Below are 14,850 nucleotides of genomic sequence, written 5' to 3'. Positions count from 1 at the left end.
TTGGTTTCTAAAGCCTGATTTGTATTTCCCCCATGCACATCTGCGATACCCTCTGCATTTCTCAGATAGGGCCCATTCCCAGCCGTTGGTTTTTGTGTCGATGGGGGTGGGGTGCGCTTTACCCTCACTGTAGTCATTCAGGTCTCGTTTGATTTTCTTCACTTTAGTAGCATTCATTTTGATAATATGATCGTCTATACTTAAAAAGCATCTGTCATATTCATATTGATATCTGTTAAAATCAGCATCAGCCTTAATAGATTCATTAAGTTCTTCTATTTCAGCCAATAGTTCATCTACTATATCTTGATAATGGGTACAAAATAAATTTAACACTTCCAACCCATGTTTATCAAAAAGCATTACTAAGGCTTTGTGGAAATTAGAGCCTTCTAGCAGTCCTGTAGGGAACTGCCAGTGCCTCATTCCTTTAGGCACTATTTTAAGTTTTATACACTCCTTAAAGTAAGCTATTTCGAGTTGCAGTTTGCGAACTCTAAAAAGTTTTTCATCAAACAAAGAAAGTTTAAAGTTAATGTCATTATTTACCCTTTGATTTGGTGAAGGAACATTAGATGTTTGACTGTCCAAAAACAAAAAGGGCCTGTGTACCCAATTTCTTAAGGGTTCAGGACCTTGGGCGGTGCGGTTGCGTTGTTCAACTCCAGCCGCTTCACTGCTGTATCTCCTTATGTTGTTCGTAACATTATTACTCGAATTTCCAGCCAAGATGTTTGAATAACTAGTAGATGGTACCGCCCCTGCACTTCCATTACTGCCAATTTGTAAAGGGTTTTCTGACCTGGATGTAGCCCCGTCGACCTAAAACACTCTCATGAATAATTAATCAATTAACATAGGGTTTTCAATATAAGGAACAAACTGCAGTCCTTGTTGTCTTCTGAGGAAGTTGCGCAGTATTGGGCAACGAAAAGTGTATATTGTGATTTCAGCCTCATGAGAGTGTTTTACTAATTGCAGCGTTTTACCAACTTCAACGTTTGAACTTTCTTTTGGAAACGTTGCCTCTTTGGGTCTACTGGTTACTTTTAGTTGGTTTGTCTTGTTTTGAACTCAGTACCGGATGTTTTTTTTGTCATGGACCAGATTCCCGCTAGTGGCTCCGTTTCGGATGTTAACGCTAATGAGAGCGATGGAAATCTAACTGCTCTCATTGAATTATTGACACAAAAAGTCGACCGTTTGTCACAACGGGTCGACGAGGCTACATCCAGGTCAGAAAACCCTTTACAAATTGGCAGTAATGGAAGTGCAGGGGCGGTACCATCTACTAGTTATTCAAACATCTTGGCTGGAAATTCGAGTAATAATGTTACGAACAACATAAGGAGATACAGCAGTGAAGTGGCTGGAGTTGAACAACGCAACCGCACTGCCCAAGGTCCTGAACCCTTAAGAAATTGGGTACACAGGCCCTTTTTGTTTTTGGACAGTCAAACATCTAATGTTCCTTCGCCAAATCAAAGGGTAAATAATGACATTAACTTTAAACTTTCTTTGTTTGATGAAAAACCTTTTAGAGTTCGCAAACTGCAACTCGAAATAGCTTACTTTAAGGAGTGTATAAAACTTAAAATAGTGCCTAAAGGAATGAGGCACTGGCAGTTCCCTACAGGACTGCTAGAAGGCTCTAATTTCCACAAAGCCTTAGTAATGCTTTTTGATAAACATGGGTTGGAAGTGTTAAATTTATTTTGTACCCATTATCAAGATATAGTAGATGAACTATTGACTGAAATAGAAGAACTTAATGAATCTATTAAGGCTGATGCTGATTTTAACAGATATCAATATGAATATGACAGATGCTTTTTAAGTATAGACGATCATATTATCAAAATGAATGCTACTAAAGTGAAGAAAATCAAACGAGACCTGAATGACTACAGTGAGGGTAAAGCGTACCCCCACCCCCCATCGACACAAAAACCAACGGCTGGGAATGGGCCCTATCTGAGAAATGCAGAGAGTATCGCAGATGTGCATGGGGGAAATACAAATCAGGCTTTAGAAACCAATGAAGAAGGGTATGATGAACCGAATGTCGATTCTAATGGGGCTCTTAGGAGGAGTGAGAGACTATTGCAACAACAAAATCGGCACCCACCAAATAATTCTCAGCCTGAAAGGAGGGAAGGGAATGCAACATTTGCTACCAGTAATGATAGAGGGAATAATAGGAGCAGGAATTTTCAGGAACAGGCCTCGAGGCGTCCTTCACAGAACAGGAGGCAGAATGGGAACAGGAGAAGGAAACGGTGAACAACGACCACATCATAGTGAACCTTCAGGATGACCGACCTATATGTAACATCGTATCAAACTTTCTAAATGACTTTAAGATTTATAACTACACTAATTTATCTATTGGTATTGAAACTGTAGAATTACTAAATAAAGGATACACATTTGTACCATCAAAACAGTTTAATATGGCAGAAACGTTGATAGATCTAAACTTGTTTACTAAAAAGCTTAACTTGTTAACACTACTAGGAAGTGATTTTAACAAAAAAATGGATTACTTTGTGTCAAGTGTATATAACCCACCCTTACATCCTTCCCTGGTTCTCTTTGAGAAAATAATGGAAATAGACCTCAGGAATCTCAAAGAGAAGAAGAAAGAAGAAAAAATATTATAACAACAACCTCACCAAAGAAGAAAAAGATTTACTAACACTGTTAAGACAAATGCCCATCAGGATAATGCAACCTGATAAGGGGGGAGGTCTTGCCATTATGTTTAGCAGTGACTATAATGATAAGATGACCAAGATTTTGGAAAGCGAGACTTATGTCAAGTCGTCAGTAAATGAAATGAATTCTGCCCATTACAAAATTAAAACTCTTTTTGAGGAATTATACATAGAAATAAGGATAGAAAAAGACATGTATGATTATCTACACCAATCTAAAATTAGGACTCCTGTCCTTTTTGGTATACCAAAGGTGCATAAAGATTTACAAGATCCACCTATGAGGCCTTTAGTAGATGGTAGGGGTAGTTTGACGTATACCTGTTCCAAAGTAGCAGACAAAATACTACAAAAATACATAAAAATGGAGAAACAGATCTCAAAAGACTCTTGGTCTTTTCTTAGGTCGGTCAATCAACTGCTATTTATGCCCGATAGTTACTTGGTTACATTAGACGTTAAAGACCTCTATTCCAGTATACCACATGAAACTAGGAAGGAATGGGTATCCCTCTTGTTGAGTGAACTAGGAGCACCTATTGAAGAGATTCAGTTGGTAAGGGAACTTTTAGATACAGTCCTCTCCTGCAATTATATACTATTTAATAAGGAAATATACCACCAGAAAATAGGCGTGGCGATGGGCTCCCCGTGCGGAGCCAGTTTCGCCAATTTAGTAATGGCCTATTGGGAAAGGAGGACTATTTTGGAAAAAGATATGATTGAGAAACACATCCCATTTTATACAAGATTTCTTGACGATATTTTCTTGATTTTTGTAGGAAAGAAAGAAGAAATAGAACAACTGTTTATTGATCTAGATTTGAGTACAGATTTCCTTAGGTTTACATACAAATATAATAAGAATTCAATGGAGTACTTGGATGTATACCTGAGAAAAGATTACACCAATAACAGGTTTATGTCTAGAATTTATAGAAAGGAAACTTATTCCAACAAGTTCCTACATTTTACCAGCTGCCACCCATTACACCAGAAAAAAATCAATCATCAAGGGTCAAATGGTGAGGGCAGCAATGATGACCACAAGTGACAACGATTTTTTGGAAGAATGTGAGTTGCTTCAAAGCTTTTTTCTTCAAAGGGGATACCCAGTGGACTTTATTCAAGAGATCATTATAGAGGTCCAAACTAAGAGATCAAGAGGTGAATATATACCCCTATTAGGAACATCTCAAATAAATGGAAATGATATAGGGCCCCATTTACCTAATGAAGTGAAGATTAACTATTCATGTAGTCTTATAACAACTTTCAACTTGAATTCTACAGACATTAGAAACATTGTCTTAAAAAATTGGGAGTTGCTATCAACTGATAGTCACTTAAAAACTTTAATACCAGACAAACCGAAGATAATATACAAGAGGGGGATTAATTTGAAAGAAATTTTACAAATAAAAAACCCTAAAAATGTCACTAGTGCAGGGATGTTAAAATGTGGAAGGTGCAACTTTTGTAAATTTATAGAAGAAGGCTGTACATTCACGATAAACAGAACAACTTATAAAATTAGAAATAAATTTAATTGCAATAGTAAACAAGTTGTGTATAAAGCAAAATGCGTGAAGTGTGCAGCTTTCTATATAGGCAAAACCGATAGGAAATTATGGGACAGGATATACGAACATAATTATTGCATCAGTAGACAAAAGTTAGAAAATGCACTAGCTAGACATTGCTTGGAAAATGAAGGTCACAGTTTTAAATTCAAAGCCATAGAACAAATAAGTGAGGACCCAAGAAGTAACTATGAACCTTTAAAACTAGAAAGAAAAGAACTGGTATGGCAGCTGAGAACAAATGCCAATCAATACCCGGGAATAAATGAAATGTCCTCTATAAAATGTATTTTGAGGTTGAAAAATATGGACAGATGATATGGATGGATGAAATTGACCTCTATGATTCTTCATTCAGGCTTTGACCCCCAAGAAAATACATGACTAAGGATTGGATAAGAACAAGTATTAGGTAGACATAATTAATTACCAACCGATTTAAATATTGCATTTGGAAGTATGTCAAATACTTCCAAATGTAGTGCCAATGCACACTTTGAAATATTGTGCATTTAAGTATATGGTTTATAAGGGCTTACCCACTGTGACATTCAGGTAGGGAGTTTCATTAGCTACGGTGTTCATTTTATATTTTGATATGGAATTTTATTATGACCCATACATAACTTTTCATAGGACCTATGTTAGTTCTATATGGGTTATTATTGATTTTTTATTTTAGTAGCATCCCAGACTACAGGAACAAAGTATGCTGTCTTTTATGCCTGTCATTAATTTTTTATTAGTGAGTTGAATAGGATGTTTTTGTAAAAATGATCAATATTTTTTTTAAAAATGATTAGTTTTTAAAACGAATAGTTTAAAAAGATGAGTTTTTAAAATGACGAGTTCTCAAAAGGGTGAACTTTCTATTGACTTGAAAAGTGAGAATCAAATGGTGGATATCATTATTGTTAACTATATAACATAGACTCACACTAGCCATAAAATGCCTATTAATATTTCTACACCTATACAATTGTTATATTCCTTAACAGACGTTAATATAGTTACATGTGTTTTTATTTTTTTACTGTTTAACTAAGAATAATAATGTTATTTATATTTGTATATACAAATACAGTTATTATATTTACATAGATGAATTTATTCAAGTTTAAAACACATTAATACGTGCCTATGTATGTATTAGGTAGACACAAACAAACAAAGTTTTTTAAGGAACGATTGACCTATAAAATATTAAATAATTAAATAATTAATCAATTAACATAGGGTTTTCAATATAAGGAACAAACTGCAGTCCTTATTGTCTTCTGAGGAAGTTGCGCAGTATTGGGCAACGAAAAGTGTATTTTATTTCAGCACTTAAAGTCTTTGTTATAATAAACGGAACGGAATATTGTGATTTCAGCCTCATGAGAGTGTTTTACTAATTGCAGCGTTTTACCAACTTCAACGTTTGAACTTTCTTTTGGAAACGTTGCCTCTTTGGGTCTACTGGTTACTTTTAGTTGATTAATGCAGATGAGTTAGCCATTGTGTAATTTTTAAGATGAAATATTTTTAAGCCTTGTACTGGTTTTGAAATTATTGATGCAAATATGAACAAGCAATATTTGATGCCTAGAGGTGTCAGTAGGAATTAACTGCAAATGCACCTGGAGGCATTACTGGGATGTAATGAGTTAATGTCCCTCCAAACATTACTGACATGAAATAGGGCATATACATTTTAGGCTACCACAAGTTTAACAAAGTCAACAAAAGTCCACTTGTTTCACTTTTTCTTGTAAAGCCATATTTCACAAATGTGGTTGCTGCTTTCTAATATTACATGTATGCACTCATTTCAGTGTTGCTGGTCTTCCTGTTCCTCTCCATCTCCCAACCCCAGTCTTTGGTTTAAGTCCAAGGTATCTTCAATTAGTCTAGTCAACTCCTGCACTTTTTTCTGTCTCTCAAGGATTTTCCTTTGGAAGACTGGAAAAAGGTTTCATTGGCTAATTCTCTCTATGAACTTTATTATCAGAAGAATGAAAAGCAGCATCCCCTTCTGTTTGATGGCCTGCGTTTTGCTGGACAAATTTTGCATTTCATCCTTAGACTGTTCTGCATTAAGAAATTACTTTAATCCCCCAGGGAACAATATTCTGAAGATAGATAGATACAGCAGCTTGAATTTCACACCTGCCTCTTGACACTCCCTGATTGCTGGAAAAAATTAACTTCTGCCTGGTGTGCATTGAATAATCATTTTCACAAACACTATACTAATTCCATTCCTTAACACTTTGCCCTTCTGCCACAGTTTTGTCAATCAACTTTTTCTGCTTGTAGGATTGCATCTTTACTATTAAATGTGTTGGCTGCTTTCTCATGGGCCATGTTAAAGCATACATATGATGTGCCCTTCCTATCAACAACTGCTGTGGAATACCAGTCCAGTTGCTTATTTGTGTTTTCATAAAATTAACACAGTCTGTTTTTTCAAGTTTCTCTGGTACAGTAGAAAATTTTAGGTATGCTCAGTCCTGCAACTCTATAATTTTTTGAAACAGCTAGGGCAGTCTCACACTCAGCCAGCCTTTTCTTCATTTTGACTTTTGATTTTTGCAGTTTTGTCAGTTTACCTGAAAAGCTGTTTAAAGCTTTTTCCATTTTTTCAGCCATTTGTTGTTTGAGTTGATATATGCCTTCAACATTTTTTTAATCAGTTTTGAGCACATTTGATTTATTTTTTCCTCCAGATTACTGGAAGCCATGTCTTGTACAAAAGCTGGAGCCTGAACTGCTTTTTGCTGACAGCTGCAGAATTCTTCCCAGTATGTGTTTTCTCTTGACCTTTTTCTATTTGATTTTCTTTCAGGTTCTCTAAGTTTTTGTTTTTTCTTTCTTTTTTTGTTTTCTTGCTGACATCCAGGCAGTGTACTTACTGAATTTACTAAAACTGGCAGTGGTAGTGGCACTTATTTCTCATTTTCTTGTTTTATACTAGAAGAGCTGAAATTAAGCTGTTGATCTTTGTGCAGCCATCTTGGATGTACACGTTTTTTTTTACTGTTAATCTGAAAACCCAAGCTGAGAAGATTTGTAACCCATGTAAAACACTCATGACAACTGGGAAAATACTCTGCAAAGATAAGCATGTGATCTGAATAAGGGAATATGTGAATGCCCTGCAGTCTGCAATGAGATATTACTGGAGCTAGACACTTTGTAAACACCCTTGGAGATGTACATGACTCACAGGGTAATACAGAGAACTGATATTGTGCCACAGAGACAGAAAATCTGAGGAAAATTCTGAATTTTGTGGCAGTGGGAATGTGGTGTTAGGCACCTTTCAAGTCTAGAGTTACCAAAAAACCCAGAAGATGAATGAAAGGTAGCAGAGTCTGGATAGTCCACATCTTGAACGTTGGCACTTTCACAAACAAGATGAGAAAACATATGTCAAGTACTGGTCTCCAGGAAGTGTCCCTCTTTGGCCCAAGCAACTATCTTCAATAATATCTTTTTCCTCATCTGATTTTGGGGCACTATTTCTATGACCTTCAAGGCAAGCACACTGATTTAAAACCAGAGGAAGCAGTTTATTCTGGTTTGTAGGATGAGGATGAGGAGGTAGGTTTTCCCAGTGCCATCTGTAACTCTTTTAGTTTATTCTCAGAACCCGTTTGTCTAAAACAGTCTGCTGTGAAAAGGGAAAGACTGAGATACAGTTAGTTGAAGAGATCTGAAGAAAAAGCAGAAGCCGGTGGGGGGGGGGGTGGCAGATAATGCAGTAGTCATTCTGATGTGGGGGCCTACCACCTTTTTCTAAAAGGACTGCTGCTTTTTATTTGACTACTCCTATAACTTTTTCATAGAGCTCTACTTGCCAGAATCTTGTTGGGATTGCTTATTTATGTGTGTATGCATGTATGTATGTATGTATGTATTTGTTTATTTATTTATTTTAAAGAAACCAGGAATTTTAGTAAATTTAGGAAAAAATGGTTAAAAAATCTTAGTAATGCCTTGAATCAACTGCCTGTTTCATCAAACGGTTTGAGTACCTGAGCAGTAAAAGGACCACACAAAACTTCTTTATCGAAAGGAAAATTCAAAATCTCATATTTAACTTCTAAAAATTTCTAATTATGCACACAGTCAAAAGGACTCATTACAGCAACAGTAGTTGTAGCCCTGGACATAAATTCAGCACAATGATACACACCCTTTAAAGTCTGTTTAGACACTTGATAAAGAGCTGCAATAATAGGATTCAGAAGGGTCAGCTTTCTGAATGCAAAATTACAGAAAAGAATCTCAAACTATCAACAGAAGCCAGCATGTATTTCAATATATGAGCCTGGTAATTCAAAATTCTGAAGACAAAGTAAAAGGAAAAAAGATTTTCTTCTGAAACATGTCAAAGGCTTTACCATCCTTATCTGAAGGAGAAAGACTGGCATTGACAAAAACTTAGTAGTTTGAGAAGAAATGGGAATATCTATTGGGTCAGATCTAAGATAAGAAAACAAATACCTGTCAAAGTGAAGAACTTCAAAAAGTATGCCTGCATTTTAGGGACTGATGATTGCTATCAGAAGTCAAAAGCATCCTCCAAGGCTAGTATAATATAAGGAATAGAAGTAGAGTGTGGTGTATCCACTTGCAAAGTCATAATAGCTCCTTAAAGAAGAGGGAACACTCACCTGTTCCCACTAAAATTAATTATTCATTCTGGGCAGAGTCTCAGTAAACGGAAATTCTTCTATAGGAGAAACTGAGGAATTCCTCAGAATTAGAGTCAGAGACATATGTAGAAAATTGGGATGAAGCCTTGTCTCTATCTTTATCAGAATCCTCTGATAAAATATTTTCAGGAATACTGGAACTGTGACTTAAACTTAAATTTCTCTGCTGTTCCACAGGATTCAAAACCTGAAATCAGACTTTAGCCAAAGTAAGTAATTCATCTTTATTAACAGCAACAGTGTTTTTAGAAAAATTATGTATAATGGTCTGTTCCTTTTTTCCTAGAGGCATCCCTACATGGAGACCATCTGAAGGATGGTACATCATATCAGGAAACAGGTCTCTTAGGTCAGCCACACAGAGAACAACCTCCTAGGAAAAACTTCAATGACCCATGAATGTAGTATTCCCATGCCTGGACAGGACACTGAATCAGCTCCAGTGGACATGGTTAACTCTCAGTCCATGTTGGTGGTATGAATTATACTAGGATGTCACAGGTAAGCCACTGAGTGGTCTGATGAACAATCCTTGGTCACTAAATCATCACCCATAATGAGGTAGTGAGTAAACCCACCGAGTAGGCAAAGGTTCTTTAATAGCTTCTTTTTTCTGTTTAGGTGCAGCAGGAGAAGGAAATGTATGACTGGTGAGGGAACCCATGTTCTTCTTGAGAGATAAGCCTGTTCACTGGTAAGCACAGCTGGAAAGAGTTGGTCAGAAGATAAGTATTCAGTTAAGTGTTCATAAGCCCTACATATACTTACAATTCCCCACAACAGTCTCAATAATCACAAAAGTAAATGCACATGCAGTACACTTTTGTTTCCAAATATCACGAGGATTCCTTTTCCCTAGTAAACATAGCTTTTCCCTGGTAAGCATAGCTGAAAGAATAAGATCAGATGTTAAGTTGTCATGAAGTATACACAAAATTTAAACTAATTTAATTCCCCTTTAAAATGCGTTAAGTTCTTTGTCTGAAAAAGCACAAAAAGTACAAAAGAAGCACATTTTTACAAGAAAAAGGTGTCCAAAACAGAGAAAATTAGTGAAACATTTTGTGTAGAATGTAAACATACAGAAATGACAGTCTATATAAAGAAACCTGATACCATTTTAAGAAAAAAAAAACTTCTGTAGAAGGTATGATGCCCTACCACAATGGGGGATGTACACTCTGAGAGGATGACAAGTAAAGTGCAATTTCCCTTAAGAGCACACAGCAACCACAGTCAGTCTGGGGCTGGTTTCTCTCTCTTTCTCTAGATCCCCAATACGACTCCCCACTGGCACAACTATAGGGTTGAGATGTTAGATGAGTAGCCAACGCAAAACCTCCAGCACCCTCTGTCCAATCAGTGCTTCATGTCCCTGCCCAAGTAGCTGAAACACACACACTTTGAGGTTTGATTTATACACAAACATACACACCTGAAAAAGACTGGCACAGATTTATTAGCTATGCTCCCCTTTGCCCAGACCATAAGGTAGTTTTCACTGCCACCAGCCACTAGTTATCAGCTGCTTTAAGTCCCTTAGCAAAGGGTGTCCAATCTTACTGTGTAATGATACTATTAATCCAAATGGTAATTTGACCAAGAGCAAGGTTATTAGGAGTGACCTGCACAGTGTCACCAAATAGATATGCAAGTAGTTAAGAGCTTAAATATCTCTAGATAGACCAGCCACAATTGAAAGGTTTAAATATATTTAATAATACATAATAATAGAACAAGAAAATACCAGTAAACAATCACAGTTTCTTCAGAGTTCAAAATCACAGGAAATATTAAAACAACATTGCAGGATAGTCTTATATAAACACAGAAAACATTTAAGACAGAAATTTTTTGCCAAATTATGAAAACTCTCAGCTAAATGAATAAAATGCTGCTGACAGTATATGTATAACGTGGGTGGTTGCTGAGATATTGTAAGTTGTTTACAAAATATTACAAATGTAATAGTTACTGTATTTACTTTAACTTGCAGAATTCAGTTTAAGACCTAGACCCTAAAAAATACCACCACTATAAAAATAAATAGTTTGTGTTGAAGAGGTTGACATTTACACTTCTTTTATAATCCCTATGGTTCCAGAGATATGAATATTTGTTTGAAATGTGAGGACATCATTTGATTCTTTCAAAATGCTTAGGCTCCACCCATTGGAAGTTACAGTGCAAACTTCCTGAGTTCCACTGGAGTGAATGAGTTAAAGGGAAGGGAAAAAACTAACTATAAGTAAACCCAGTTTTGTTCTTAACAGTATTTGTATAAAACATTCATGATATAAATTGCATGTTATTTAGTAAAACATATTCAGTTATTGTTGTATGTAATAAAGATATTAAAGTATAAAGTACCCCTTTCTCTTTTTAGTTTTTAAAAATGTACTCATTACAATGTAAATAGAAAATAAAATAAAATGATGTTTAATCTTGGGTTGTTGAGGTGGGGGATAAGGGTGTAAAAGTACACAGATTGTAATCTATGTAGAACTGATGTATTTTCTCTTACTTTTGCATGGGTGAATACATGGATTAAGGCCCTTGGCTTGATCTAATACATTTTTTATGTAAGCAAGTTAATAAGGGAGCATTGAATGCAATGAAAAGTTTTCCTTCAGCAAGTAAATGTTCAGTATGTGTTGAGAATCTTGCAGCTGAGGGCAGCTGTACATTGTGCTCTTATGTTTCCATGGAGACAAGCTGACTACAGGGCAGGCAATAAAAGTCAAAGCATTTTTTTAAGGCCAAAAGTTAATGTTTTATGAAAGCATACAAGGTGTTATCTTACATCTGGGAATGGAATAAACATAACACTAGAAAATACAGCAATTTGTGTAAAGTAATGTCTGTGTATTCAGCTGTCAGTCTAGGACAATTGTTCCTATCAGGAGGGTTAAACATCATTCTTTGAAGATGTACATAGTTTTGCATGTTTGTTTTAATTTAATATGCTCTCTCTCTCTCTCTCTCTCTCTCTTGCTTAGGGTTTTCATTAAAACAAAAGTCTTGTAAAATATGACATGTGATCAAATGGAGATGACAAGAAAGAACTGTATAAAAGATCAACATGCCAAACATTAGTGGGTACATGCAACACAAAAGATGGAAATAAACACTTTAAAACGATGTCATATACAATAGGTGGGAATAATAACTTCTTATCATAATTGCTAAATTATCCATATTATTTTGGATCATGAATGGCCTCACATGTATATACAAAAAGGAAATAGTATTGAATTATATTAAAACTGCAGAGTACACATACCAATGCTACAAAAGACACATTTGGAAAGATGTGAGCATGTCAATTTGAAAAAGAAAGGATTTCAAGATGGATATTCAGCACAGCATCAGGGATAAAGAAAAAGGGGAGTACTTATACTAATTGTTAGAAGAGCTCCAATAGTGATAGAAGAGGAAAAATGGATAATAATAATGATAATAATAATAATAATAATATTAATAATAGATTTGTGGTAGTAAGGGGCTATTGACGAGGAAGGAGGATTATGCTGGCATGTATTTATATTCCACCTAAAACTACTATAACAGAGGTCAAAAAAATTTTGAGAAAATTAATCAGCTTTCAGCAGAAAATATTACTTATAGCTGGGGACTGAAATTTGATTTGCAACAGTGAGGATGTATTTGGCGAGAAAGGGAAATATAACAAAACTGGGTAGATTTCTGAAGAAATTTGTGAAAATATTTGGTATGGAAGATGTGAGTTTGGTAATAGGAACTTGGATAAAATTTACATATTATTCTCCAATGAACAATTACTAGGCTAGACTAGAAAGAAATTGTATATTTCACAGGAAGATGTGCATTTAATTGAAAACTTCGGCACACATCAAATAATTGTTTCAGTTCCTAACTGTATCTGAGAGAATTTACTGTACCCTCGTTAACTTACTTCCGGAGGCAGTCAAGACAGATGTGGTAAATGGGTTTTCCAGCTGATGCTGTCTGTTCAAAGACAAAATGCATAGTTTCTCTGTCAGAGAGTTCTTAAATTAATATCAAATATTCCTGTTGAGTTAGCTTGCAGGATGACATCACTTCTTGTCATCTGACTTTAGTTCCCAAGGTAAACCCCCACTGCTAAAAACAGCCAGCATTTAGCATCTTCCTGTGAAAATACATAGCCTTAGATGTTTGCAGCTGCTGGAAGACATAAAACAATAAAACACTTACAAGACAATGCAAAAATGTCTTGTTCTAGACATTATGTCTCCTGTTGCACTGAATCTGAAAGATATCATCTCTTTTTAGGACCCAGCCATAAAGTAACTCAGTCTCAACTATTCCTCTGAAGTTAACTTCTTGTGTTGCAGTTTTCATTGTTAAAAATATATACATCTAAAACAGTTACAATATTGTATATACATTTCTGCTCAATATTTGACAAAATATCTCTTCCGTACACGTCTGTACAATATGATATACAGTTCTAATACAGTTGTAACACAAGCAATTGCATCATGCTGGTATTGACAAATGATACACAAACACTTACAAAATTCCAGATAGCTGGGCTGGCAGTATCTCCTTCTGTCACACTTCTATATAAATCATATTAATATTTAAACAACAGAATTATTTACAAAATTCCAGATAGCTAGGTGGCGGTATCTCCTTTTGTTACAGAAGGGTTACCCAGATGGGACTTATCTGCCAACAATGGAAGATCAGAGACAACCTCTGAATCTGTGAAGCACAAAAGAAGTGCTCTTGAGTGTGACAAGAAAATTGGGTATTTTTGGCACCCAGGCTGCTGTTTTCCCTCTTTACAGCTCATGCCACAGCAGTCCTTACATATGTGTGGAGGGGAGCCAGATAGGTTTAGAGTCTGTCTGGCTGTTATATTCTAGGCAGCATATAACCCATATAGCTTTAGGTTACTACAGGAGTTATACTGATGAGCATCAGGTATTATGCTGAACAGCATATTTACAGGCATGAAGCAGTGAAACCATTGTTTTTTCTTTTCTTCCTGTGGAGAAGGTTGGTTGAGAAAATGTCTTTGAACTTACTTGATTGCTTTATAGTTGGATTCCTTGCACAAAGACACAATGCCATCTCCTGACCCAACAAGAAGATCTCCTGTTTTTAGTATCTGAAGTGCTGTGACACCCTATAGATAGAAAGATACAAAACTATAAATGTTATAAAAATACCCAACAGCAACAGACATTAACATCACCTTGCTCATTGAGTTAGTTTTTTTTACAAATAATAATGTACAGTTGTATGAATATACTCGCCATAACAGTAAACATTTTAAGAATAGCTGTACTGCTGTAGGACTTTATAACTTTTTAGCATTGAAAAAGAGATATTTTGACTCAAAAGCTTTTACTGTTTATATGAATACATTTTGGATGGTAAAGTCCTTGCTCGCTACTTCTTTTTGGATTTATTAGTGTTTGGGACTTATTTGAACACCAAGAGAATTTGTTTGCTTGGACTTTATAAATGTACACAGGATAAGATGAAAGAAAAACATCAGGTTAGATATTTGCCAACAGAACAATAGTCATACGGGTGGGAAGCTGCAAACGTATGCCACAGCTGTTAAAATTAGATTACTTCAAACATCACTCTTAAAATCGGAGAAGATAGTGGAAACATGTACCTTAGGTCTTAACTCTAGGGTCTACACTGCTGGTAGCATGTGACACATTTGCTTGCTACCACTTGCTTGAAAAAGCAAGTATTCAAACCTCCACTAGCCTGATCTACCTAACCCTATAAACTCTGTACATCTCTACCAAAACCCTATTTCTAACCCTAATACAGCCACCCAGTTCCCAACCCAAATCT

At 35.7% G+C, this 14,850-nt stretch overlaps 1 protein-coding gene across 1 annotated transcript in view; it reads right to left on the bottom strand.

The window, feature by feature from the left end:
• CFAP52 (cilia and flagella associated protein 52) overlaps window positions 1–14,850 on the bottom strand; it is a 788,965-nt gene that overhangs the window by 451,756 nt on the left and 322,359 nt on the right. The window contains exon 7 of the mRNA XM_044068790.1: window positions 14,061–14,161. Within this exon, the coding sequence (XP_043924725.1) occupies window positions 14,061–14,161 (101 nt within the window). The remainder of the gene's footprint in view (window positions 1–14,060; window positions 14,162–14,850) is intronic.

Source organism: Protopterus annectens, chromosome 4.part0 (genome assembly GCF_019279795.1).
Source record: "Protopterus annectens isolate FY-2018-M chromosome 4.part0, PAN1.0, whole genome shotgun sequence".
Lineage (NCBI taxonomy): Eukaryota > Metazoa > Chordata > Ceratodontiformes > Protopteridae > Protopterus > Protopterus annectens.
Note: the sequence above shows the minus strand (reverse complement) of the source record. Positions and strands in the feature narration are given on the sequence as shown.